The following is a 27,884-nucleotide window of genomic DNA, read 5'->3' as shown; positions in this document are numbered from 1 at the left end:
CTTGAAAGCTTCTCTTTCTCAAGAACAGAAGTTGGTCTAATAAAAGTTATTACCTTACCCACCTTGTCTCTTTAATTCTTTTTTGTTAATCTAGTTAAGATAGAGGCAAAACCACGTTTACCTATACTTGCTTTTTCTATTGCAGTTTTGATGTATTTGTGTGTGGTAATTCTGTAAGTGTTATAAATAAATCTTTCTTTTTGTTTTATGACTTTTGAATCTGTGCAGCACTCTAAAAGATAAGTTACTTGATAGCAGGTAATAACTTTCAAGTGTGTTAACCCTAAATAAAGGAGAATAAAGGAAGCAGCTCTGGGTGACTTAGCCCCTGGTTAGTGCAAATCAGTTGTTACTAGCAGCAAGCTATGCAAATGATATTTGTCAGGGTCAAACCAGTTCCTGGAGTGAGATCTGTAACATTTATGATTCTAATTTTTATACCATTGGTGTCTTGTTATGTCTTGCTGCTGTTGCCACTCTGTATGAATTTACTGGAAATTATTTTAATTTAAATCTCAATTTTTTGTGTAAAAATAAAATGAATAGAAGTAATATTTTCTATTGTAGATTGAAGCAAAGGAGGTTTATACACAAAGACAAAGTCTGCTGAAAGATATTGAAATGATAAGAACCAGAGAGGCAGAACTGAAGCAAAGAATTGAAAGTTTTGAACTGTGAGTCACTCTGGTTCAGGGATCTCAAGCTCAAATCACCACTAGGGCCACATGAGGCCAAGTACATTGGCCGAGGGCTGTATCACTGACACCTTTTCATATAAAGATACAAAAGCGCCCTCCCCTCCCCCCCCAGGCCCTGCCCCCACTCCACCCCATCCATGAGGCCCTGCCAACAACTGTTTGGCAGCCGGAAGCACCTAGAGGTAGGCAGAGCAGCGGGGACAGGATATGCTGGGGGGTAGGGGTGGTGGTGGATGAGGGGAGCTTGGTGGCCGCAGGAAATAACTCTGGGAGTGGAGGGGGGAGGCTTGGTGGATCGCAGCAAATAACTCCGCGGGCTGCATGTTTGACACCCCTGCTCTAAGTCATGCATTTACCTGTGGTGTTGCTTTGTTTGTAGAAAGCATGTCTCAAGATGTTGCAATTTTTATGAAATTGAAATTTTGTTTTATTTATCTCTAAATATGTTATGCTACATTTGAGTCATATCCTGCAGCTGCATCTAGCAGTAGGGGCGTCCTATGCTAAGAGGCCTATTTTGTTCTTAGCAAAAGAGCCTGGCACTACTTCAGAGAGACTGAGGAACTGGACTTCTGCTTTGAAGTCATTAACTTAAAAAGCAGTATGTAATCCCAGCACCAACAAGGCAACTGTAGTGACAATTTACACTTGTAATGTTGGTTTCGCCATGATACTTACTGGGAGTGCACATTTAATAAAATGTGTTTTTCTTCTATAATTAAAAAAAACCCAGACTAGTTCTTGCCTGCTTTCCTATATTGTCTAATCTGTTAGCATCTTGTGTTTTTGTAGGCAAGAAAAAAGAAAGCTATTTTCCCACAAACAAAAGTTACTTTCTTGTCTAGCCAGCAGAGGGTGCTAATAGAGTGGTGAGCTAAGCACCCTTTCTAAAACTGAGGAACTATACAGCATCCTTCCTGTGATACTTTCAGTTTTCAGCAGTTGCAAATCTTGTTGTTTGTACAATTGATCAGTCTATGTCTTTAACAGTACAGCTTAGTATGTGTTACTTTTCATTTTTCTTAGTGAATGATAATGATAGATCTGATCAGAATTTTAAATTGCCCCAAGCTAAACCATCACACTTTTGACTTTCATAAATGTTGTGTGATTAAAAAAAACTTCCTGAAAACTCTGGCATGTCGTAAATATAATTGCTCAGTGACAGTATATTTCTCATTATATCAGTGCTCAGAAACTTCAAGAAGAAAAAAATAAAGCTGTTGATGATGCACTGCGACGTCGGGAGATAGCTGTGAAGAACATTGAGGAGACTTACGACCAAAAGCTTAAGAATGAACTCCTGAAGTAATTTATTCTTTTGTCTCTAATAGAGAACACATATTTCACATGAGAATAGAATGTTAAAAATGCCCTGGGAATTACCAGTGAGTACTGTAAAAAAGCAAGACTTGAATATATAACACTTAGCATTTTTATTTTAATCAGTTTGTGACTTATTTCTTATAAAGTGTGGTGAATAGATTTCATAACCAAAAGTGCTGAAACAAGTATGCCTCCTAACAGGTAAAAAAAACCCCACTATATGTAATGACGTTCTGTCCAGAAGGCTATAGAATTTTAACAACTCACACTTTCAGTCTCCCTATCTGAAGAAAAAGTGACATGAATCTGTAGGGCTGCTGAACAGGCAGATGCAAAAGATCATTGGTGATCTCTTTTGACCAGTGCTGAAATATTGAGTAATTTGAAGAACTGAAAGGAGGCAAGGTGCATGAAGCCAGTATTAAGGGAGTTTCATGGGTTATTTGCAGAAGGGGCAGGATGAGACACTTAAAAAAGGAAATGTAAAGGGGTTTTCTTACCCTAATAATTATTTTTTGAAATACCAGCTATTTGGTGCAGACTGGTAATGTCCTAGGCCACCCCTCTCTGCTGGTCCCCTCCTTGAAAACAACCAAATAAAAGTTCTTTGTAAACCAGCTTCTTTTCCCCTTCAAAAAAGTACTTCCTTGTCCAGCAAGACCCATCTTTTTCTCTCACAAATTCATCTTGCCTTGCTCCAGAATCATCCATTTTTCTTCAACCCAAAATCCATATCTCTTCAGAAAATGTTCCCCTCCTCCAAATTCAGCAGTATCCAAAAATAAATCCATTTGTACCCCAAAAATAACATCTCAGCTTTCACTTCTAAAATATATTCATCTTGACCACCACTTCCTAAAATTTCATTCTCTCTTTAGTCATTGGGACTGAAGAATTGGGAAGAGATTGAGTATTCTCCTGAATAAAGGCTGCAGGGTTTGATGTGCTGCACAGACTGGGTAGGATAAGCAGTGTTCTCTGCTCCCTTCTTTGCCGGGCTATGGTCACAATCTGATTTATGTGGACAATGGAGGAAGAGGCCTATATTGTTTGTCTGTATTTTCCTTGCAGTTTTCATGTTTGGTGGCCAGCAGCCAGGACAGGCATCTAAGTGAAGATTGAGATGTGGATGGCATCAGCTGCAACCCTTCTTGGGCTCTTGACAGTGGAAAGTGATGGCACCTAGCTGAGGCCTTGGCTACACTGGCACTTTACAGCGCTGCAACTTTCATGCTCAGGGGTGTGAAAAAACACCCTCCTGAGCGCTGCAAGATACAGCGCTGTAAAGCCTCAGTGATTACTCAGTGATTACTAAGAAACACCTTACTGAGCGCTGTAAAGCCTCAGTGATTACTGCTAGCTACACCCGTAGAGGATGTGGGTTACGTGCAGCGCTGGGAGAGCTCTCTCCCAGCGCTGGCGCTCCAACCACACTCACACTTCAAAGCGCTGCCGCGGCAGCGCTCCGAAATTTCAAATGTAGCCATACCCTGAGATTCTTTTGTTCTCTCTCTCTCTCTCTCTCTGTGATGTGAGCAGTGGTCATCTGAGGCCTGCTGATTTTTTTGTTGCAGAAAGTGCTCCCAGCACATGATTGCTCATGCCCACAGAATGTAATGAATCAGCCCTCCGGGCTAGGGGAGGAAACCTGCTCACCAGCTAAACACCTGGTTATCCACAAATTCAGCTGGGACTTATTACCTAATAATGAACAGTGCAAGCACTGCCTTTTCTAACATCAATTTATTCAAATTGTAGAGGACAGTTGTAAGGCAATGTATTTCAGTGAGAATGAAGTGTCACCTGAAAGATAGTGGATTGGGAACAGAGGGCAGTTAGATGTATGTCATTAAGTGACCTCCCTGTGCCTTGTTTTACTTATCTAGTAAATTGCTATTTAATACTGAAGTAACTAAATGCTACAGAGCACCTACCTCACAAATAGGGGTTAGTGGCTTCATTTGTTAATGTTTTTGAGATCTTTCAGATCTTAACAGGGACTATTTTAGTGGAGAGTGTTATTTTATGTTACAGTAGTGTCCAAAATGTTTCAAGCACTGTATAAACACACAGGAAAACACCATCTCTCTCCAGAAGATATTTGTCTGTATCTACTCATTACAAAATTTATTTAGCTGTTTATCAATAGCTCTAGGATCCTGTCTGACAATTAAAATGTCGCATACAAAAATTAAAATATGGAACCTATTATTAGGTATTAAAAAACGTAGAGGGAAAGAATAATTATAAATCCAAACAAAAGAAAAAATAGACGCATACACTTAGTGGAACTTAGATTAACCATTTTCTGTAACAGACATTTGTTGACTTTGTATATAGAAGTTGGGAGACTTGTGAATAATTCAGTTTGGATTATAAAATCACATTTTTGACAAGTGTATAGTTTCAATTATAATATATAATACTTGTTGTAAAATATTTGAAAAAAAATGAAGACTTAATGTGAATATTGACTGCATTAAGTACTATTATTCTTTGCTGAGTTCTGGGGATAAAGTGCTCTTTTTTGTGTGGAAATCATAAAGTGAGTGATCAGAAAAGTGAGGATTTGTTTATTTTTATGCTCTAATACTGTAATCATGATTAGGGCCTCAGTGACCTGGGCACTTAACAAAGATACATGAAGATAGGATAACTGCCTCAAAATACTTACAATTTAATTAGGGCCTGCTCCTAAGAAGTGTTTGGCACCCACAGCTTCCATTGATTTTAGTGGGGCTTGAGGACATTCAGCATTCGTAGGTCAGGACCTTGATGAAGTTCCATTGTAATTAGCATATAGACAGTTTGATAGGTAGTTAAAGCTGAGTCTGGGGACATTCAGAATTCTTTTGCTTTGTTGTTTTAGTAACTTTTTTCACCCTAGATATCAACTCGAGTTGAAGGAAGAATATATAGCCAGAACCACTAGGGTTACTGAAGATGAGAAAAAGAATAAAGGTAACTAATCTTTTTCAGAGGTACTCAACAGCCATTGTTTATCTTTTCGCTTGTAATAAGAGGCAACAAAGCAATATTTTTAAACAAATATAGTGTATTTAATTGAAGTTGGAGAAAGAGAGGATCATCTTTACACTTCTAAGCTAGATTGCTTTGGAAAAAATAGTATATAATCATGTAATTAAAGACTGTATCATGCATATGCACAAACGTGCCAAATTAAGGTTGCTCTGGCAACCTTAATTCTGGCTTTTCTTCACTTCTGAGAGTTTGACTTTGCAACCTTAATGTTCTTTTTATGATGTTTTTGGTGCGAGATACACATTAACCTGCAGAAACTGTTTATGATCCTTACAGAGAAGGCTATACTTCTGCGTGAAGAAGCCATTGCTGTTAACTCAAAGAAGGAAGAACTCAAACAAGTTGTATCACACGCAAAAGAACTGGAGGTAATTGTGAGCCTGAATTTAGAGACTACACTGTTTGATTAGTATATTTGAACTATTTTGTGATACCTTTTCAGGAATAATATATGGTACAAAGTGTGTTTCTTGAGAAACACCTTAAGAAGTTTGTGACATGTTTTTTAGCTGGAGCTGGATTCAGTAAAGGCGCAGGTGCTATTGCTAAACAAACAGAATCAGTTGTTGACAGAAAAATTGAAAGAGATTGCGGACTATCCCTTGTTAAAGGAAGAGAAACTGGAGCTTCAGGTGCAAAATAAACTACTTAAACAACAACTGGAGGAGACTCGTAATGAAAACCTGCATTTCCGAGACAGTTAGTGTTAACATATTTTATAACTTTCCTTTCCTCATTTTACAGAAGGTTTAGTAATAGTTTTCCATTAAAATAAACACTTTATTTCATGATTGTTAAAAGGCTACTAAATTTAAGAATATATATAAAATGAAATTAGCACACTGCTTTAAAAAACTGTTATAATACTTGGTTTTGCTTCTGCTTGTCCCTGTTTGTCTTTTCATTTATCTTTGTTTTTCCCAAAGTTCCTAGCATCACAATTGTTGGGTGATTTTTTTTAATTAGTGTTCCTGGATACTTCATGGAACATTGATAAAAGCAGGTCAATTCTACTTTCTTTGTCTGTTTCCCCTCAGAGGACCACAAGTCCTTAACTATAGTAGATTTTTATGTTTCACTTCCCAAAAGCTGGTTTTGTGATTCTAGCACTGGACTAGGAATTAGTAAATCTAGGTTTAATTCCCAGATCTGCCACTGACTTCCTGCGTGATCTCAGTCAAGTCATGTAATATCTTTGTCTCCTTTCTCCATCTCTAAAATGGGGACAATGATCATTCCTCTGTCTTGTCAAATTTACATTGTAATCACTTTTGTGGAAGTCTCTCACTCTTTGCACAATGGAACTCTGCATTCAGGTGCTACTCAAATACAAAAATACTAATTGTTGATAATACCCTCTCTTTCCTGTCATCTCTCATTTTTTTTCAACCACAGCATTATTTATTGTGGTTAGTAGAGGACAAAGGCTTCTGCAAATGACTGTTTTACAGACCTGATCTCTGTAGAATAATAATCTATTGTCTTGTAATGCATCTGCATTTGTAAAACACGTTGTGTTTGAAGAGCACAGATGAGCAATACATTCAGGTTTAGATAAGACAGGAACAAGTTGATTCAGGTAAGTAACATGCAGAGTAGAAAACTTTCTGCCTAGCTCATAATTGCCCAGAGGGAGGGACACAAAGTTCAGTCTCTAGAAGAAACAGATACCCCAGAAAGTGTATACAAATGAAGTTTTACTATTTAAGACCTATTGTAGTCAGGAAAAATATTTCAGTTTTAAGTTTCCAGTGGTGGTTATAAATAGTGAATGTGCATTTTTAAGTATCTTATAAAATATCTCCTGATATTGTTCTTTTATGTGAAAGAGTTAACTCAGCCATCAGCTGAACATGTAGCCTGCCAGGCAGAATTGAGGAGAGTTGAACATGCTAAAAAGCTGGAACAGGATGAGTTTGAAACCCATAAACAACTTCTGGAAAAGCAACTGCAAAGTGAGGTAAATTCTTCTCTTTTCATCTAGTTTTTTTTTCTGTCACTTTGTAAACACTTTTACCTGTCCATTGCAGACCCTTCTAAAAGTAGGTGTTGGACTGCTTTTATTCCATTTTTCTTTAAAAAAAAAAAAAAAAAAAATCAACCAAACAAACCTGTGTTAAACCTAAGATTTTTCAATACTTATTTGCTATAGATCAATACAGCTGATGAAACTGAAAAAAAAAAATTACAAATGTGGCTGGACCTGGAAAGCACTTGATCATTTTCATCAAAGAAAATTATCAGTGCCAGTAGAAATAGAAAAATGTTGCAGCCAACAAAGGGGAATTCTTTACTAAACCGTGTCTTAAGGGATAAGGAGGAACTGATCGCAGAATGAAAAATTAATGATGGCTTAGGTACAATGATCATGATTAGATCATATTTATAATATGCAAGCAGAATAAAGTCCAGATCAGTAGTATATACATGTGATGCTTATAATAGGGCCAATTTCACAACGCTGAAAACAGTTATGAGTCAAATCAGCTGTGAGGAAGATTCTCATCAGAAAAACATGAATGATAGTTGGGAATGATTTAAGAATACCTTAATAGATGCCCCAAAATCCACAATGAAGGAAGAAGACCATATTAGTTAAAAATCTGTGCTGGTTTAGAGGTGAATTGAAGGCAGCTGTAAAAAGTGTGTGTGTGTGTGTGTGTGTGTGTGTGTGTGTGTGTGTGTGTGTGTGTGTAAAACAAATGGAAGAAAGGGGAAGTAATTCAGAAGTTGGGAATTGTAGAAAATTATTAAGGAAAACCAAGGGACATAAGGAGAATCTATGGCCCGTAGAGTTAAGGACAATAAAATGATTTTTTTAAATATATTAAGAAAAAAAGAATCCTGACAGTGGTATTGGTTTTGTTACTAGATGGAAATGGTACAGTTATCGATAATAATCTAAAAAAGGCATAAGTGTTCAATAAATATTTCTCTTCTGTTTGGGGTTAAAACTGGGATATAATCTTATCTGGTGATGCTAACACTTGTCCATTCCACTGGTATCTCTGGAAGGTGTTAAACAGAAGCTACTAAAGTCAGAAATTTTTAAATCAGTAGGTCCAGATAATTTGCATCCCAAAGTTTCAGAAGAGCTGGGGATCTTGCTGGGCCATCAGTGTTGATTTTCAATAAGTCTTAGAGCACTGGGGAAGTCCCAGAAGACTGGAATTAAGCTAATGTAATGCCAATATTTAAAAAGGGTGAACGGGATGATCAGGATATTTATAGGCCTGTCAGTCTAACACTGATCCCAGTTGGGCCAAATAATGCAGTGTCTGATATCAGACTTGATTAATGAAGGATTAAAGTAGGGTAATGTAGTTAATGCAAATCAATGTGGGCTTATGGAAAATAAATCCCGTTAAATTAACTTGATATCTTTTTTTGAGGAGGTTACAGGTTTGGTAGATAAAGGAAAGAGTGTTGACCTTAAACTTCCGTAAGGTGTTTTACTTTGTGCCACATGACATTTTGACTAAAAAACGAGAACTAAATATTTACACCATTTAACATAGAACTCATTAAATGGATTAAAAACTGGCTAACTAATAGGCCTCAAAATGTGATTGTAAATGAGTAATTGTTATCAAGGGGGTGTGTTTTCACTCAGGTCCCAAGAAGATTGGTTCTTGATTCCTATGCTATTTAACATTTTTACAATGACCTGTAAGTAAACAAAATCATCACTGATAAAGTTTGCAGTGTTGTTTAAGTGTTGAAGGCTGGAACGTTGTTGCTGTGGTAACACTGTTCAGGCTGCTAAGCTGTTGCAGTTGCTCAGTGCTTCTGTTCTTGGAGCTCTAGTGTTACCAGCACTAGCAGATAGTGCAGCCTGCTAATTCAGCAGACCTCTATGTTATTCATAAATCGGGCCCTACCAAATTCACGGTCCATTTTGATCAATTTCACAATCATAGGATCTTAATAGTAAATTTCATGATTTCAACTATTTAAATCTGAAATTTCACGGTGTTATAATTTTAGGGGTCCTGATCCATAAAGGAGTTGTGTGTGCAGGTCGGGAGGCGGTCACAAGGTTATTGTAGGCAGGGGTTGCAGTACTTTCACTGGCAGCAGCACAGAAGTAAGGATGGCATGGTGTGGTATTGCCACCCTTACTTCTGTGCTGCTGCCTGCAAAGCTGGGCCCTCAGTCAGCAGCTGCCACTCTTCTGCACTGCTGCCTTCAGAGCTGGGCAGCTGAAGTAAGGTGGCATTGGTATGGTATTGTCACCCTTACTTCTATGCTGCTGCTGGCGGGGCACTGCCTTCAGAGCTGGGTGCCTGGCTAACAGATCTGAAAGCAGCGCAGAAGTAAGGGTGACAATACTGCAACCCCCCTAAAGTAACCTTGTTATCCCCCAGAAACTGCCTTTTGGGTCAGGGCCCACAATTTGAGAAATGCTGGTCTCTCCTGTGAAATCTATATAGTATAGGGTAAAAGCTCACAAAAGACCATATTTCACAGTGGGGAGACCAGATTTCATGATCTGTGATGTGTTTTTCATGGCCGTGAATTTGATAGGGCCCTACTCATAAAGAGAGACCACAGGCATGGTTTGGTGGCAAAGGCACTCGGCCAAGTTTATTGCCTTCCAGGCTCAGTACTAGTGACCTGTCTCTGTGGTTACAGGTACACTAATACATGAGTGTCAGGTTGCAACAGGAAATTTAGTCAGCAGCAGGAATTTTTGCTATCACCTCGGCCACACAAAATGTTATGGCGAGTTACACCAACATTTATAGACTGAGACAACGTACGTATGTACCATCTTACGTTGTTCATGCCATCTATTTGTTACCTCCCCTTGTACCTTGCTCCAGATGTCTTGGGCACCACATCCCTATCATCGCTTCTGACAAACCTTCTTACTTATGCTAATCAGGATGTACCTATGCTTATCTTTTGGAATGTGTTCATACACATATGCAGTGCCTGATACTACTTAAGATTGGGAGACTCTAGAAAAGATATGGGGATCATGGTGGATAATCAGCTGAACATGAGCTCCCAGTGAAATGCTGTGGCCAAAAGACACAGTGTGATTCTGGGAGGCATAAACAGGGGAATTGAGAAGGAGTAGAGAGGGTATTTGGCACTGGTGTGACCACTGCTGGAATACGGTGTCCAGGTCTGGTGCCTACACTTCAAGAAGGGTGTTGGTAAATTGGAGAGGGTTCAGAGAAGAGCCTTGAGAATGATTAAAGGATTAGAAAACATGCGCTATAGTAATAGACTCAAAGAGCTCAATCTATTAAGCTTAACAAAGAGATAGTTAAGGAGTGACTTGATTATAGTCTATCAGTAGCTACCTAGGGAACAAATATTTGATAATGGTCTCTTCAGTCTATTAGAGAAAGGTATAAGATGATCCAGTAGCTAGAAGTTGAAGCTAGACATCTTCAGACTGGAAATAAGACATGCATTTTTGACAGTGAAGAGTGATTAATCTTTGGAACAATTTACCAAGGGTTGTGGTGGATTCTCCATCATTGAAAAAATTTAAATCAAGTTTGGATGTTATTTTAAAAGATGCTGTAGGAATTTTTTGGAAGAGGTTCTATGGCTTGTGATATACAGGAGGCCGGACTTGATGGTCACAGTGGTCTCTTCTGGCATTGGAATCTATGAAAAGTATTGAGAGACACACACCTTCGTGGGTTGAGATACCTTTTCTCATCTTCAGTACTTGTTCACGTTTGTATGACAATTTTTTTTTCAAAATCTGTTTCAGGTTGAACGTTGTGGACAATTAAAGATCCAGCTGTTAGACTATGAAACTACTATCAGAAAGCTAAACGTACAGGTTGAAGATTTGAAATTGCAGCTGAAGCAGACACAGACAGGTTTGTAGTACTTATTAGATGTTTTTAAACTGAGTTTATAAAGGATTTTTCATTTATGCAAACATTTCCAATGGCTTGAAAGGTAGTTCAAATTGTGAGGGCTCAATCTGTAACTGATGATTGCATTCCAAAACTTTAAAAAAAAAAAAAAAAAAAAAAAGTTAGGTTGCGATGTCACAAATGTAGCTACCTAAGACACCATTTACAAAACTCAAGCCTTTAAAAGCAAGGAAATGATTATTTATGGATGTAATAAATTTTCCACTGTCCAGATAAGCATTCTTAATAAATATAAGGAAATGAATATTCCATAACAAAACCACTTAATTTCATGAATTGTATTTTAATGTATCATTTTTCATCTCTTGTCTTTAGAATATGAATTATTTTCTTTTAAATAATACTTTTATTTTACCAATAAAATCTGGAATTCCCTTTATGGTGGTGATAATTGTATTTAGTTTAATATGAAAAGTAGGGCTGTCGATTTAATCGCAGTTAACTCGTGCGATTAACTCAAAAAAATTTAATCGCGATTGAAATTTGTTAAATATTTTTGGATTTTTTCTACATTTTCAAATAAATTGACTTTCTTCTTCGAGTGCTGTCCCTGTGGGGGCACCACTTTAGGTGTTTGTGCGCCCCTGCGCTCGGAGTGGGAGACTTTTAGTAGCAGTGCCCAGTTGGGTCGCACATGCATGCTCCCTGCCTCACGCTGCTGCAGGCAGTTAACCATCACTGTGCAACCAACCCCCACTGAGTTCCTTCTCTACCGCCCTTGCTTACGAGTGGGAGCAATCAGCAGCGCCTCCTTACTTTGTAGTTAATTAGTTACAGTCAGTTACTTAGTTTCCTTATTAGCAGCTGCTTAGCTTGTTTCTCTTTCCTTTTCTTCTTGATTTAAAAAGTAAACAACCCCTCAGGGCCAGGTACTTCAGGAAAACAGTCATTTTGAGGGTGAAAGCTCCTCTCCCCACCCCCAAAACGGGAATGCCTGGTTTCCTGGGCTCTCAGCGCCTTACCTCCAGGCTCAGAGTGCCTGTTCCTGACAGCCACGCTCGGTGTGTTTACTACCTGTGTGTTAGTGCCTCCAACGCAGGCACTGACAAAGTATTGCATTGCCTCAGACCCCAAGAAAGGCAGGGAGTGGAGAGGTCTCTCGGACTTGCGTTGGGACATGAGGCTTGCGCCCCCCCCAACCCCACTTTGCCAGCCACAGCTTCAGACAGGAATGCTTTCTCCAACCCCACATTGGAGTGCCCTGCCGGGAGTCACTCGAGGAAGCACCTGGGTCCCCACCACAGGAATCAAGAAACAAAACAAAACAAAACCACAGCAGTCCTGCAGATAATAATAGCACTGGCTGTGCTGCCAGCGTTAGTGGCTGAGAGCTCTGGCACCACTGCAGACAGAGACTTCATAGCCCCGTGCCTCTTCACCACAATCCACAGCTACTCTGCGGGCAGGCATCCAGTGCCGGCACTGGCTATGCTGTCAGCACCAGGAGCCGAAGTAGAGGAAAATCCTGGCACTGCTAGAGTCAGACACACTACAAGAGCCAGTTCCAACACAGGCACTATGGGGAAATCAAAACCCCTTTCCTCTGCACCGCATTTTATATTCGTTCCACGAGCGGGCATCCAATACCAACAACGGCTGTGCTGTCAGCACCTGGCACCAAGGTGGTGGAAAACCCCGGCACCGCTAGAGCCAGAGACTCTACAAGAGCCAGATCCGATACAGACACTAAGGGGAAACCAAAACCCTGTGCCTCTGCACCGCAATCTGCAAACAGTGGAGCGGCGCAGCTACAAAAGGCAGCTCCTTCAAAAGTGCACCCAACAGGCACAGCGGCACAGCCAGCAGTGCCACCTTCCCCTCTGCAGCCCTGGCACTGACGAGGCAGCCCCAGGAGCCAATCAAACCAGCACAGCAGCAGTTCCTCAGACAGAGAGTTCTGGTATTTGGTTCTGCCCCCTATTCCCCTATTCGTGGTACCAATACAAGAATGATATCCTCGGCAGTAGGTCTCCCTGCATCCCCAACATTGTTCACTGTCTCGCTCCTTATTTGAAGGAGGAAGATGAGGAAGAACAGGGAGCTATTCCCCCATTAGCTCTTATCCACCAGGAGTCAGTCAACTCAGGCGTCTCTCCTGAGGCATATTATGCTGTCCCTAGGACCCCCTATGCCGATCCCATCCCAGTAGGCATACTGGACTCCAGGGGTCATATGCCCCACACAAGGAGAGACTGCTCACCACGGCCAGACGCAGCTCACAGTAATTCCCCACAGATTCTGTACCAGCACCCTCAGTGGTACCAAGGGAAGAGGAGGAAGAACCTCTGCCCCTGCAGGGGACATCATCTACCCACTTGCCATCATTGTCCACAGAGGACACCTTTATGCCCTCCTGCCCCTAATGTGGAGGATGATTTCAAGCTGTTCCATGGCTTATTTGAGAGGCTGATCCTCTCAAGACATCTCTCTTGAAGCAGTCCCTGTGATACAGCATGGGCTAGTGGATTTTTTGCATACATCCGTTTCGTTTAAAAAATTTTCAATTCACCTCATGCAAGTACTGTAGTACAATCTCTTTATCATGAAAGTGCAATTATAAATGTAGGGGGGTGTTTGTTACATAACTGCACTCAAAAATAAAACAATGTAAAATTTTAGAGTCTGCAGTTCCACTCAGTCCTCCTTCTTGTTCAGCCAATTGCTAAGAGAAACGTTTGTGTACATTTACGGGAGATAATGCTGCCCACTTCTTAATGACAATGTCACCTGAAAGTGAGACCAGGCGTTTGCATGGCACTGTTGTAGTTGGAATCGCAAGATATTTGTGTCAGATGAACTTTAGATTCATATGCTTCACATGCTTTGGCCATCATTCCAGAGGACATGCTTCCATGCTGAAGATGCTCGTTTTAAAAAAAAAAAAGTGTTAATTTGTGACTGAACTCTTTGGGGGAGAATTGTGTGTCCTCTGTTTTACCTGCATCCTGCCATATATTTCATGTTATAGCAGTCTCGGATGATGATCCAGCATGTGTTGTTCATTTTAAGAACACTTTCACTGCAAATTTGAGAAAACGCAAAGAAGATACCAATGTGAAGTTTCTAAAAATAGCTACAGCACTTGACTCAAGATTTAAGAATCTGAAATGCCTTCCAAAATCTGAGAGGGATGAGGTGTGGAGCATGCTTTCAGAAGTCTTAAAAGAGCAACACTCTGAGGCAGAAACCACAGAACCCAAATCACCAAATAAGAAAATCAGCCTTCTGGTGGCATCTGACTCAGATGATGAAAATGAACATCCGTCGGTTCACACTGTTTTGGATTGTTATCGAGCAGAACCCGTCATCAGCATAGATTCATGTCCTCTGGAATGGTGATTGAAGCATAAAGGGACATATGAATCTTTAGTGCGTTTGGCATGTAAATATCTGGACTTCTAGGCTCTAAAGTTTGACATTGTTTTTATTGAATGCAGGTTTTTTCGTACATAATTCTACATTTATAAGTTCAACTTTTGTGATAAAGAGATTGCACTACAGTACTTGTATTAGGTGAATTGAAAAATAAAATTCTTTTTACAGTGCAAATATTTGTAATCATAAATAAATATAAAGTGAGCACTATACACTTTGTATTCTGTGTTGTAATTGAAGTCAGTATATTTGAAAATGTAGAAAACAGCCAAAAATATTTAAATAAATGGTATTGTATAATAGTTTAACAGCGCGATTAATCACAATTATTTTTTTTAATTATGTGATAGCTCTAATAAAAAGTATATAATATTTTTTGATGAAATAATTTTTATACTGCATGTCAACTGTCATTTGAAGCTGATCAGTGTGAGATGGTGTTCATTTTGTAACTTTCGTTTTTTACTATTTCATGATTATCTCTTTACTTTGCTAGTGGAAGGCGAAGTACTGACTTATTTTGGGTCAGAGATAAGGTTATAGTGATTAAACAAACATTTCTTTTGTATTTGATAAGAATACTTTTATTATGCAATATGTGTTGACCTCTGACAAAATTACTTCCCTACAGATGGTACTTGCAGATATTTCTGGTATGTTTTGTTAACCTAGGAGTACCAACACACAGACAGTTAACACAGGCAATATAACTGATTTTGGATAACAGTTTTCTTTTAGTCTTTAGTGGAAAGGCATCACCTTAAACCTTATAGTGAAAGCAATATCTTGGTGTTCTGTTGTTTTGATTTTGTTGTTTTAACACCCAATATATTAGTCTATCTAAGAACTATGAGGGCCTGCCCCATACCCATTGAAATCAGTGGCACATGGTTGGGCTCTAACAGTTTGCAAGTTTAATTAAATTAATTTTGTTTTGCAGCTGTTTTTAATAATGTGTGCTTGGATTTTATATATATATATATATATATATATATATATATATATATATATATATATATATGTATATCAGTTAACAATTCATATTCTTGTCTCAATTAAAAATAGCAGAAACAATATTTAATTTTTTTAGGCTGACAGCCTGCATGCCATGTTTCACTTTGATATAATTTAAAACAGACAAGTTATAAATCATTGAAAAATGGGGTTGAGTGGCTTACTAGAGCTGCTGTCATCAAGTGTCATTGCGTTCTATGAAATTGTCTGATAAGTGTGTATTATTTAGGTGCAGTGATAACTGAAGTAGTAGCAGAAACTATTAAACTTTTTTCTGATTTTATTTTTTGTCTCAATTGGATCTAAATATTAATTTCTGTAAACATAAATCATTGATAACTTGCAACAGTTACGCAGGAACATCAAATGTAGTTGAATACAACTTTTTATCTTTAATGGTTATGATTTACATTACAAATGAAAAAACCCTATATTTAAAATCAGCTGTCATCAATTTCTTATCTGAACATGACTAAATCAGAATTCAAATAATTTCTTCTGATTTTTCCTGAAATTCATGGGTGCTTTTTTTCTTTCTGTCTCTGTGTGTGAAATTTTTACTTACGTAGTTCTAGAGAATGAAGTGTATCGGAATCCCAAGCCTTCTCTTGTTGATCGTTCTGTCATTGACTTCACTGGTGATAGGATTGTACCTCATGACATTTATGTAGATGGTGCTTTCTTGAAGAACCGGGCTGTTACTGATATTGTTGTGGCAGATGATGTACCAAACATTGGTTATCGCCAGCATTCACGGAACTGCAACTCTTCTCCAGATTCTGACCTTGAATTTGTCGCCAAAACCAAAGCTAGAATAAAAGAACTAGAAAAAGAGGCAGAGTATTTGGAAGAGGCCTACAGAAATTACCAGCATAGAGTCATTCAAGGTGCAGTTGCAAGCAGGACACCAACAAAGACTAAGTCCCCTCTACCTTTACGAAATGCTGTTAGATTCCCTTTGGCTTCTCAACAGAGAGTTATGTTTGTAGAAGACAACCTTGGCTCTCAGCATTTCTCTCTTAGTAGTCCGAGAGGCCCAAGATATGTGACACCTGGGCATGATGATGTCTTGAAAAATCATCTAACTACTCCCCAAAGAAGAGTCTCTTCCTCCAGACGTCTTTCTTCTACTCCTCTTTCCAAAGTGGAGAGAAACAACAATAGCCATATACTTCCAGAAGGTAAACTGTTACTGCTCCTTTGTGGTGGTGTTTTTCTGGTAAGATTCCAGTTAGGAAACTTAAAATTGAGAATCTTTTATACATTTATCATCTGTTTAAGGGCAAGAGAAAGCTATAGCCAAAATATGATAAGTGAATTAGAAACTAAGCCTTTGAAAACAAGTGTTTTAGAAGTGTGTGGGGAGAGGGGGTGTCAGACCTACTGCCCTTAATTTAAGCAGTTTTAAATGGGTAATTTAGAGTACATCCATATGATCCACTGTAGCGGTAGTCCTGTGGTAATCAGTGTTTTATTCAAAAGCAGATCCTAAGTGTAACTCTGCTTAGAAGATTAACTGTGATTTCACAGATGCTGTAAACTTCCCTGCATAGCTTTATCTATTTACATAGTCAGTGGAGTTGCATGAGCAGTAATGAAGGGCAGAATTAGGGCTTGTCTACATCAGAAAGTTGCAGCGCTGGTGAGGGAGTTACAGCGCTGCAACTTAGGAGGTGTACACATCTGCAGGGCACCACCAGCGCTGCAACTCCCTGTTTGCAGCGCTGGCCGTACTCCCGTTTTGTCTCGGGTGTAGAGGATCCAGCGCTGGTGATCCAGCGCTGGTAATCAAGTATAGACACTTACCAGCGCTTTTCTTGACCTCCGTGGAATAAGCAGGTATCCCAGCATACCTGAGGAAGCCTCTGGTAATCAAGCTGGTCTCCTTCCCCGTCTTGCTCTCGCGTTCCCCGAACCCCGAGCAAGCAGGTCTCCTTCCCTGCAGTTTGCAGGGTGGTTCCGGGAACGCGAGAGCAAACCGGGGAAGGAGACCAGCTTCGCCGCGGTTTGCTCTCGCGTTCCCCGAACAAGCAGGTCTCCTTCCCTGCGGTTTGCACGGTGGTTCGCGGAACGCGAGAGCAAACCGCGGCGAAGCTGGTCTCCTTTCCCGGTTTGCTCTCGCGTTCCCCGAACCCGAGCAAGCAGGTCTCCTTCCCTGCGGTTTGCAGGGTGGTTCGCGGAACGCGAGAGCAAACCGCGGCGAAGCTGGTCTCCTTTCCCGGTTTGCTCTCGCGTTCCCCGAACCCGAGCAAGCAGGTCTCCTTCCCTGCGGTTTGCAGGGTGGTTCGCGGAACGCGAGAGCAAACCGCGGCGAAGCTGGTCTCCTTTCCCGGTTTGCTCTCGCGTTCCCCGAAACCCCTTGAAGTCGCCCAACAGCGCTGCAGTGTGGCCACATCTAACACCACTTGCAGCGCTGGTTGCTGTAAGTGTGGCCACTCTGCAGCGCTGGCCCTATACAGCTGTACTAATACAGCTGTAACAACCAGCGCTGCAAAATTTTAGATGTAGACATGGCCTTAGACTCAGCTTGTTTGGGCTGCTAAAACAGCCCATTGTCTATTTGAAAATCTGAATGACTATAGTTCCCCTCTTTGTTGGTTTTCATAAACAATGTCTAATGTTTGCTCCTGTTACTGTGATATTGCTTCCACACATTGGTGAGTAGTTGTGAATTACAGGAAGATGGCTTTTAGATTCTGGGCATGATTGGAACATTGTGGTTTTCTGTTAATGCTACAATACCCTATAATTGTAATTTCAGAAATGTTTAAGAAAAAATCTAATATTCTTCAAATAGATGCAGCTGTGTTTTCCACTTAAGTATGTGCCTGCCCAGCTCACTAGTGCTGGAGAATTTTACCTAGCAGTCCCCACAGATGCCAGCTCTTGCACATCGTGCCTGTAGCCCCTCCCCTGGCTATATTAGGTGGTGCCACCCCAACCCCTCTCAGTTTCTTATAGCCCATGGCTGGAGTCAGAGCTCTGTGTAGTTCCTAATCTTGCAACCTCTCTATTTCTTAGTGACTTTTCTAGTTGCATATAGTTAATTAGTACCCTTAATATAGTGTTAATTACCTTTTGTTTAAGTATTTCCCTGGTGATGCCTTCACCAAGGTTTAAACATCGTCCATTATGTAGGGGAGCAATCCCCAACAATGATGCTTGCTGTGCTTAGGCACATCATTCACAAAATGGATTCAGGTAGCCTTCATTCTCAGGGATCTTCATCTAAAGCAGCACCTGCTTGAACAGGCAATGCAGACTTCATCATCACTGAGAATTATGTTGGCTCAGAGGTTACCCTCATGTTCTTAGAGTGCTGCCACTTCATGCTCTGGAGCTCATGCTTCTCGGAAGAGATGGAGGAATCGCTCCCCATTGAGTGTGCTGAAGAAAATGTCACATAAAACTGATTGGAATTGCTCCAAGTCACATGAGGACTTGTCTGTCTCCTCCCAAAGGAGCATGATATGAATGCTGGAGCGTGGGAGGGAGCATGTCCCATCAATTGGCCCCTCGTATCACTCAGGAAGGTTAGAAACCCTGTATAGTCGACTCTGGTTCTGGCCCCCGGGCGTCTGAGTCCATTACCAACGAGATGATGCTAGCACCGGCTGTTTCCAGATCAGGCGGCAGTGAACCTCATCTGCCTTTCTGTCCCAAGCTTTCCCTTGGTCCAGGACTTTGCCAGGGCTGCATCATTTATAGCTCTATTGGCAAGGTGGGCCGCTGAACTTTTGGGTCTGTTGGCATCACACCTCAACGTTTCCCTTACATGGTCAGTGGAAGCAGGACCAGTAACGGGCTCAGTACTAGGGACCTCCCTGGCATCAGGAGCTTCTTTGTCACCTCTGCTGTTGATGCCACCAGTGTTACTGGGATGGTGCCAAAGTGGAAAACAGTGAGTGCCATCAGTCAGCTTGGTATTGCAGCCAACTTTGGGATCAGTACTGCTTCTGAAACAAGAAACGATGGAGGCGTATTTGGTGCATGTGGTACTGTTTCCACTGTCACCACCAGTTCCCTCTTCATTATCAGCTACAGTTGAGTCAGACTGGTTGCTCGCACCCTTGTACTGGCTCCACCTTTATCCCCTGAAACCTGGAAGCCCTTGACATACAAGTCCGGGTCGTCTTCTATTCTCTCGCTTTCTCTCTCTCCCCCCTTCCTCTGACCTGCATCAGTGGCCATTCATGGAGCATTATGGGTACCAGGATTAGCATTGGTTTCATGGTTTGGATGGGGCCTCCTGGCCTGGCACCTACTGTCCACCAATGTCTAACCCATACTAGTGGCCCCCATGGAATCTATGGGATGCTTCTCAATCATGGAAGTCCCACCTCTCATCGTTCTGTAAAGCAAAATAACTGGGCATGTGTGTGGCTGTAACCATCAGTCTGCCACAGGCCCAGGCACTGGTGAAATTTCCCATCACGGAGCCTCCAGAGTCATCCCATCAGGACTGTCAATCCTGGAACAAGGTCTGACTCTGGCACAGTTAACCGCTTCACCTTTCTCCCTGGACGATTCTGAATTGCTCTTCCTCTCCTTTAGTACCGGAGGATTTCAGGGTATACCTTCTGCAGCATGTGGCTGCTTCCCTGGGTATTCAAGCCGAGTTCCTGCAGGAGAACACACGTAGGTTGTTGGCTATCCTACAGCCTCCCTGTTAATGATGCACTCTTATTGTCTGCTTACAGCTTACTGCGAATCGCACAGAGAACCATTGCTTTGTTTCAGTACAGGCATTTGAGGGTTTTTACTCCCATCCCAAATTCTGTCGTAACCACGGTGAACTATAGAGGCTAGCAGGGCATATTCAAATCCAGTCTCAAGGTTAAGGACTCTAAACAGATGGACCTGATAGGTAGGAAGACGTACACCTCCTGTCTCTTGCACATGTATGTTGCTGACCGTCAGACATTGTTACCCTAAAATTTAGATGCTAATTAAATTACCTACAAATTTGTCTAATTTAACAAAAAGGGTAAATAAGGTTGTGGCCTGCCCTAAAGGAATTGCCAGAGTATTACCAGGGAGCTTGTCTCTGACCTGCAGAGGGCTTCCCAGAGCAAGCTAGTCTTGCTAACCTCTGAAAGGACACAGATACAGCCTTCTGCTCAAGAATGGACACACAAGCAGTAATTCTTCAAAAACTGAAATAGTTGTTTATAGAAGGAATTAGGTATTTACAGAAAAACAAGAAGAAATGAGTAAAGCATGATAAAACATAATAAAATTACAGTTTAAAATAAAGTGGCATTGCAAATAAAAGGCAAAGACTATATAACAATGTAACCATTCACTTAACACTATTTGACTTATAACATTCAATATGTAACATTTAACATCTAGTAAGTGCTGGCCTAGTGACTATTGGATAGGTGGGGGAAGATCTCACTCAGACCATTGGCATCCAACTTCATTTACAGGCAAAACCCACACATTCCTTGATAGTGAATAGACACTACATTTCTACTATTCTTACAACTCTCTGAATCATCAGTAGGGTCCTTCTGATTTGTCAAAAAAGAAGTGCTGTCTGCTTGTACTTAATATTGTCTGTCACAAGAGAGTGACTGCTACTACTGAGGCGAAAGCTGCCCTCTGGTGACAGATAGGTAAGCCTGCTGGTTGCTGTGGCTGTTTGTAGCTTCTGCTGGCGAAGACTGCTGGCTGAGTTGCTATGGCAGCCATTGCCACGGCAACCTCAGGGTTCTATTGCTGCTGCTGCTGCTGCTTCTCAGGTAGCTGTTTTCCGGATAGCGTCTTTTCTTCGCAGGTGTCTTGCAGCTTCTGATCTCATCCAAATCCACTACAACTTCAGACTGCTGGCTATCAGCCTTATATACTGGTTGCTCTTTCAGGCTTAGCCAATCAGCTTCCAGTTTTTCAGCCCCTCCCTATTATGTCCCATAGTCATGTGTACCTACATGTGCTTGGTCTCGTGTACCTACATGTGACTTCCTGTCTAGCTCTGCCCCCTTATGACGCCATCTTGGACTCTAGAAGGTTCCAGAAGATTCTGCTGCGTCATTTCCTATCAGTTAATGGAATTTTCCACTATGCCATTCAGTATCTTTGAGATGGAATCTTCCACTGTATCATCCCTATATCTTCCATTTTGGTCAGCCATGTTGGATTTTCTAAATTTAAACTAACATTAATTTCTACTTAATTAAAGCCTTAATCTTAAAACTAATTATTGTTTTATGTAAGCTAAAGTGTCCTGATTCTGTCACCACTCTTTTTACATCCAATCAAGCGAAATGTGATTTTATGCTATTTAAACTCCTTCTGAGGTTTTTCTTCAAGCTTCTATCAGGGTGTTGCCGGGTATCCCAGAACATTCAGCGTAAAAATCTCTCAGTACAGCATTGCTGTCCAAGTATGACTTTGTGAACTGGCCGACTATGTCTAAGTTTGTAGACCAGCTCCCCGAATCCTCCAGGGAGGAATTTCAGACATTTATCACCAAGGCTGCTTGGTGGCTAAAACTTGGTTGCAGTCCGCACTAGACGTCACAGGTACTTTGGTCAAAGTGATGGTATCAGCAGTGACCATGAGAAGGGCATTCTGGCTGCAGAATTCGGACATTACTCCCAATGTGCAACAGGTGAGAGATGATTTGTCTTTCAACGTCCAAGTTCTTTTTTTAGATAAGATTGATGAAATTCTGCACTCCTTCAAGGACTCTAGGGCTACCGTATGGTCCTTTGGGGTGTACATGCTGGCAGTACAGAGACGCAACTATGGTGGTCGTCAGCAGCAACAGTATAATCCGCAGAAAGCATTTGGGCAGCCTTTCCCCTCGAGACAGCGGGATTACCCCAGAAGAGCATAGGTCCCAGAGGAGGAGGCATTCAGATTCTGAGTTTGACCAGTTAACGTGCCTTCTCCTGGTACCCCCACAAGCACTCATTTTGATTTTTTCATCTGGAGCAGTGTTCCAGTCGTCACTCCCTTCTCCCCATCCCCTCTCTTTGGGGATAGGCAAACTTACTTTCACAGTGCTTGGGCCTTGATCACCTCTGACAGCTGGGTCCTAAAAACTGTCAGATCAGGCTATAACATCCAGTTCCTTTCCATCCCTCCCCCACACTCTCCCTCCCCGCCCCTCTTCAGAGACCCTTGTCACGAATTACTGCTCCTTGAGCAGGTTTGCTTTCTACTGGCTTTGAAAGTGATGGAGAAGATTATACGGGAACATCAGGATAAGGACTTCTATTTCCAGTTCTTTCTGGTGCCCAAGTCCAAGGGAGGGGTAAGACCCATTCTCAACCTTCATGGCCTCAACAAATATATCACATACATGAGGTTCTGAAGGGTCACTCTATCGACTATCTGTCCTGCATTATCTCAGAACAACTGGTTAGTAGCTCTGGACCTTCAGGCTGCCTACTTTCATGTGGCAATTTTGCCAAACCACAGAAAATTTCTTCAGTTCGTCGTAGTCAAACACCATTTTCAGTACACTGTGCTTATGTTTGTCCTGTCTTCTGCCCTTTTTGTTTGCTGTTACCCGTGCCCATACCTCAGGAATAAAAGAATCCACATATTCCCGTGCACTGGAAGACTGGTCACTGAGGGGCAGGTCCAGAGAGGAAGTCTTTTCTCATGTCCTTTTTCATTGTGCTTGCTCAGCTGTCTGGGTATCATCCTAAATCCCAGAAAGTCAACTTTGGTTCCCACTTAGAAAATCAAGTTCATTCTGGCCTTAATAGACTCTACAAGTTTGAGAGCATTTTTGCTGTCTGCCACTTTTGCCTCAGTCTTCAGAGTCAGCCTTCCTCAACAATTTGGATGTGGCTGAGCCTCTTGGTCCATGTGCACGCAGGTGGTCCAGTTTGCAAGGTTGTGTCTTTGCCCCCTTCCAATGTGGTTCAGGATAGTTTATCATCTGACTCTTCAGTTCTTGGATAGATTGGTCTGACTTCCTACACGCTCCTGACCTTGCAGTAGTGGATGCTTCCAGAGAATGTTTGTCAGGGCGTTCCCATCATCCAGACCTTACCAATCAGGTCTGTAGTCATAGATTCCTCCCTGATGTGCTGGGGAGCATATTTGGGTTCTCTGAAAGTTCAAGGTCTGTGGTCAGAACAGGAGTCCTTACTACATATCAATGTGCTGGAGCTTCGTGCCAGCTACAATGCATGTCATGCTTTTCTGGACTGTATCAGTGGCTCAGTGGTTCACATACTTATCAAGAATATCTCACTTGAATGTGTTATGTGACTAGGAAGTGGGGAGCACACTCCAGGATGCTCTGCCAAGAGGCAGTCGGATTGTGGCAGTTCTGCATTGAAGAGAGTATCACTCTGATTTCCAGTCACTTGCCTAGGGTCCAGAATCATCTTGTGGAGCATCTCAGCAGGAATTTTTCCCCGAGTCATGCATGGTCTCTGAAGATAAGTATCCTGTGGGTCATCTTCATCTCCATCCTCTGGTCTGAGAGCTGGTTGCTCTATGGGACCATAACATGATCCTAGTGTTTTTAGTGGGACCTCTTTTCAAGCCTTGGGAATCTTGTTCCTTTCCACTTTTGTGTCAGAAGATTGCCTTCCTGGTAGCGATAACATCCACAAGGAGAGTCTGTGAGTTGCAGGCTCTCCTGGCAGAAACTCATTATAAATAGTTCTCTGAGGACAAAGTGACTTTATGACCATACCCAAAAATGTTTTCTAAAGTGGTTTCTCAGTTTCATTTGAACCAGGTGGTATGTTTACCTGGGTTCTTTCCTAAGCCACATTCATCTCCGGAGGAACATCACTTCCATACATTAGATGTCAAGCAGTGTCTAGCCTTCTATCTGGACAGGACTAAACTGTTTCATGCTTCACTTCACCTGTTTGTGTCATATGCAGATCGTGTGAAGGATCAGATGGTCTCTTCACAGATGATCTCTAAATGGATAACATCCTCTGCCAAGACTTCATATGAAATAGCTTTAGCTAGGCCTCCTCAGCAGGTACGAGCTCATGCTATGAGAACACAAGCAATATCAGTAGTGTTCCTCAGGGATGTGTTGATGCTGATCTATGCAGGGCTGCTATGTGGTCATCCATACATATCTTCACAAACCATTGTGGCATTATCGCAGCTACCAAGGTGGATGCAAGGTTTGGTAGGGCGGTCTTGCAGTGCTTTCTAAGGTACACGTCTACCCAATATAGCGCAACCTGATATAACACAAATTCGGATATAACGCGGTAAAGCAGTGCTCGGGGTTGGGGGGAGGGCTGTGCACTCTAGCGGATCAAAGCAAGTTCGATATAATGTGGTTTCACCTATAATGCGGTAAGATTTTTTGGCTCCAGAGAACAGCGTTATATTGGGGTAGAGGTGTAGTCTCCTGGAGTGGGTGCTGCTTGGGAGTCACCTAACTGGAATACGCTGTTGCATCTAGTCGAAGAAGAAACAGTTATAATAAGTAACTGTGATTCTTTGAAATGTGATGCAGATGTGAATTCCGCAACCTACTGTCTGTCCCCTCTGCATCAGAGACTGATCTCTGGATGTTTGGTACGAAGGAACTAGAGGGCAAGGGGTTGAGGCTTTGCCACATCATGTAGCCAGGGGAAGAGCTATGAGCATGAGGAGCGAGCTCCGCCTCCTATGGGTACTGGTAGGCAAAGTTCTTCAGCTCCGGAGCGTTGGGTGTGCATGCTCCACAGTGAAATACACATCTTCATCACATCTCGAAGAACCACAGTTTAAGTAAGTAATTATTTCTTCTATTCCAGATTCTGGAGGGGAGTATTCTCTAGTGGACACAGTCTAATACCCATTCATCCACCCTAGGTTTGACCCATTCCAACCTGTCCCAGTCCTATCTTTTCCCCAACCCTCACTCCTTGTCCCAGTCCTATTCTCCTTCTCTGCTCAATCCCAGTCTCCACTCTTCAGGTTTCTTATCCAAGTTTCCTTGCCGAGCCAATCCTAGTCTCCCCCTCTGAATTCACTGTCAGAGTCCCAATCTACCCACTCACCCAAGTCTCTCCTCTTTACCACACCCAGTCCTTTTCTCCTTGACCAGCCAGCCAGTCTGTTTTCTCACCTAGACACTCCCAGTTGCTCCTTTTCTTCCTCAACTAGTTATCAGATCTAGTCTCCCTCCCAGGCTCGACATCCAGTCTGTCCTCATGCCAGTGCTTCGACCCAGTCTTCCCAGTTCTCTGGTTTTCCAGGTCCTTGTTAGATCTTACTGCCCTCCACCCCAGTTCTGCCCCACAATGATTCTAGTACAGCCTTTTTGCCAGTCAGTCCCAGTCTCCCCTTCTCCCTACACCTCCTCATCTGATCTGTGTTCTCTCCCCCCACCAACCTCCGCCAGCTGGCTCCCAGTCTCTTACCTCCTCCCCATTTCCCTTACTGGCTCACAGTCCCAGCCTTTCCCACCCCATGGTTCCCAGTCTCCTCAACTCATCAGTCCCAGTTTTTCTCCCTCCTTCCGCCACCACTTCCAGTTTCAGTTTTACTAGACATCTTGTCCCACTCCGTGGCTTTTGTCACTTCTGCTTTCAAATCACATGGCTTCATCGATCATGTTTTCTGGGTGATCATTAGGAGCACTGAAGAGGAAGGATCCCTACTCTCTTTTTCAGTGCCTGGCAGCATCCTAGCCTGGGTGCATGTGGAAGCAGCCATTGAAAGGAAAGCCTGGCTTTGCCCTTGTAGCCCTTGGCTGGATGGCATAGGCTCAGTTGCTCTGGTGGGAAGGTGCATGTGCCCTCAAGTTGGCATTGAGAGGTTTGAGTATGCTCGGTGAGGACAAAATTTTCAGAGATTTTTAGCAGCTAAAATCAAAGTATCTACTGAGCATATGCAAACTGTGATTGTGTTTTTTTCCATTGGCTTTTAATTTGATCAAATTTGGGTAGATTTTTAACAAGAATGGTGAAAGACACAAAGGCCATTCTCTTTGAAATTTCAGGGTCACCAGTATTGCTTTAACATGGGCAAAACAATATATTTTCCCCTAGCTTCATTCTTGGAAAGAGCTGAACTGTTTTGGCTGAAATTTTCCAGAAAAAGTCAGGAAGAGGCATGGTATGGAAATAGTCCAAATAATTCAAGTTTGATAAAGTTGTAAGCAACTGAAAATAGAGTCTTATAATGGCAACTGTCAGGAAACCGTAACAATTGGGAGTGCTACCAGCACCGCCTATAATTAGGATATGCAGAAACAGTATAAGAAATCAGTTGATATAAATTGTTACCATCTGCTTTACAGATAGCAGCGAGTCGTACCTAGTCTCTTCACAACAGAGTGTCGACCAGCCTCTTTCTCCTATTTTGAGGACAGGCCATCTTTCATCTTCTGAGTCTGCTCCTTCCTCTCCAACCAGTCATGGACAAAAATTGAGGTAAACATTATAACACTATCTGCAGTTATGAAAGATCATTTTAACCATTTCTTTCAGAGAAACTTATGCCTTATTGGTTAGGTCACATGATTACAGCGATCTTTCACTGTGTATGAATTAGAGCTTTTCTAAAGATACCATGTGTTCAGGATTCTCACACTTGTGTCTATGCCTCCCATGAAAGCCGTATGGAAACACCCCTTAGCTCTTTAAATTTTTTGACTTTATGTTTATAGGCTGACCAAAGGGCTCTGCACTACTGCATCTAACTTCAGGTACTTCATAGGTATTCCAGAACATTCCAGCCAATTTCTCTCTGAGCAATAGTTGTTAGTGAAGAAGTTACCCTGGAAACGGTCCAATGTTTCTAATTAAAATAGTTGCAGTTTTTTCTGCAGTAGCCCTTGTTCAAGGACTGGATATTCTTGTTTTGTTATCTGAATTTCAGTCAGTCTTGAGCCTTATCTTTTTGACTGTTTGTAGCTCTGGGGGCTTAAAGGGAATCAGATATTTATTTAATGTGGCAGATTATTATATGTCTGTATTAGTCTGCAAATTACATTCTGTTTTGGGAATGTCATTTTAATTGTGCCTTTACGTTGGCACTGCAGCCTCCATCTTGAGTTGAAATGCCCAGGAGGTGTCAGGAGAAATCCTTGGGCTAAAAATGTAAAGCAATCCAGAATCCTTAACCTGAATAGTTTTCTATTTAGATGGAAGCATCCTAAAACAATGATTCAGGGGAACTGATTTTCCCAGTGTGGACTTCAGATGGGTTGCAGCTAAGCAATGAATCACCTGACGCGAGACTTGAAGATGATTAAGGGGGTGGGATTTTAGAAAGGGAGTCTCTTGCTGGCTTTATAGAAGAGACTTAGAACAAGAAGGCAAAATTGACCAGGAGGAGGAGTGGAGAGTCCTGGGAACTTGAAAGGACTCACCAAAACCGACTAGTGAGGACACTGGACGGCAGGGTTTTGTGTGCTAGCAAAATTTTGTTAAATAATCTAAGTATGGACAGATCCTATTGTCATTAATGTCAATGGCAAAAATGGCCATTAATTCCATTGGAACCACGGTTTGGCACAAAGGCCTCAGTTCAGGAAAGCAACCTTTTTTCATGAAAGCACTTAAGCATGAGGTAAAGGGGACTT

At 41.7% G+C, this 27,884-nt stretch overlaps 1 protein-coding gene across 6 annotated transcripts in view; it reads left to right on the top strand.

Moving 5' to 3' along the window:
• OFD1 (OFD1 centriole and centriolar satellite protein) overlaps positions 1-27,884 on the top strand; it is a 63,484-nt gene that overhangs the window by 18,172 nt on the left and 17,428 nt on the right. For 5 of the 6 annotated variants that reach the window (XM_050963442.1, XM_050963454.1, XM_050963453.1 and 2 more), the window contains 9 exons: positions 568-674; positions 1,887-2,006; positions 4,912-4,985; positions 5,343-5,434; positions 5,576-5,765; positions 6,896-7,026; positions 10,804-10,915; positions 15,934-16,545; positions 26,598-26,730. In XM_050963442.1, coding sequence (XP_050819399.1) covers positions 568-674; positions 1,887-2,006; positions 4,912-4,985; positions 5,343-5,434; positions 5,576-5,765; positions 6,896-7,026; positions 10,804-10,915; positions 15,934-16,545; positions 26,598-26,730 — 1,571 coding nt within the window. The remainder of the gene's footprint in view (positions 1-567; positions 675-1,886; positions 2,007-4,911; positions 4,986-5,342; positions 5,435-5,575; positions 5,766-6,895; positions 7,027-10,803; positions 10,916-15,933; positions 16,546-26,597; positions 26,731-27,884) is intronic. The other variant, XM_050963458.1, reaches the window with a different exon arrangement.

This window comes from Gopherus flavomarginatus, chromosome 1 (genome assembly GCF_025201925.1).
Source record: "Gopherus flavomarginatus isolate rGopFla2 chromosome 1, rGopFla2.mat.asm, whole genome shotgun sequence".
Classification (NCBI taxonomy): Eukaryota; Metazoa; Chordata; order Testudines; family Testudinidae; genus Gopherus; species Gopherus flavomarginatus.
This window is presented reverse-complemented; position numbering and strand designations above follow the sequence as displayed.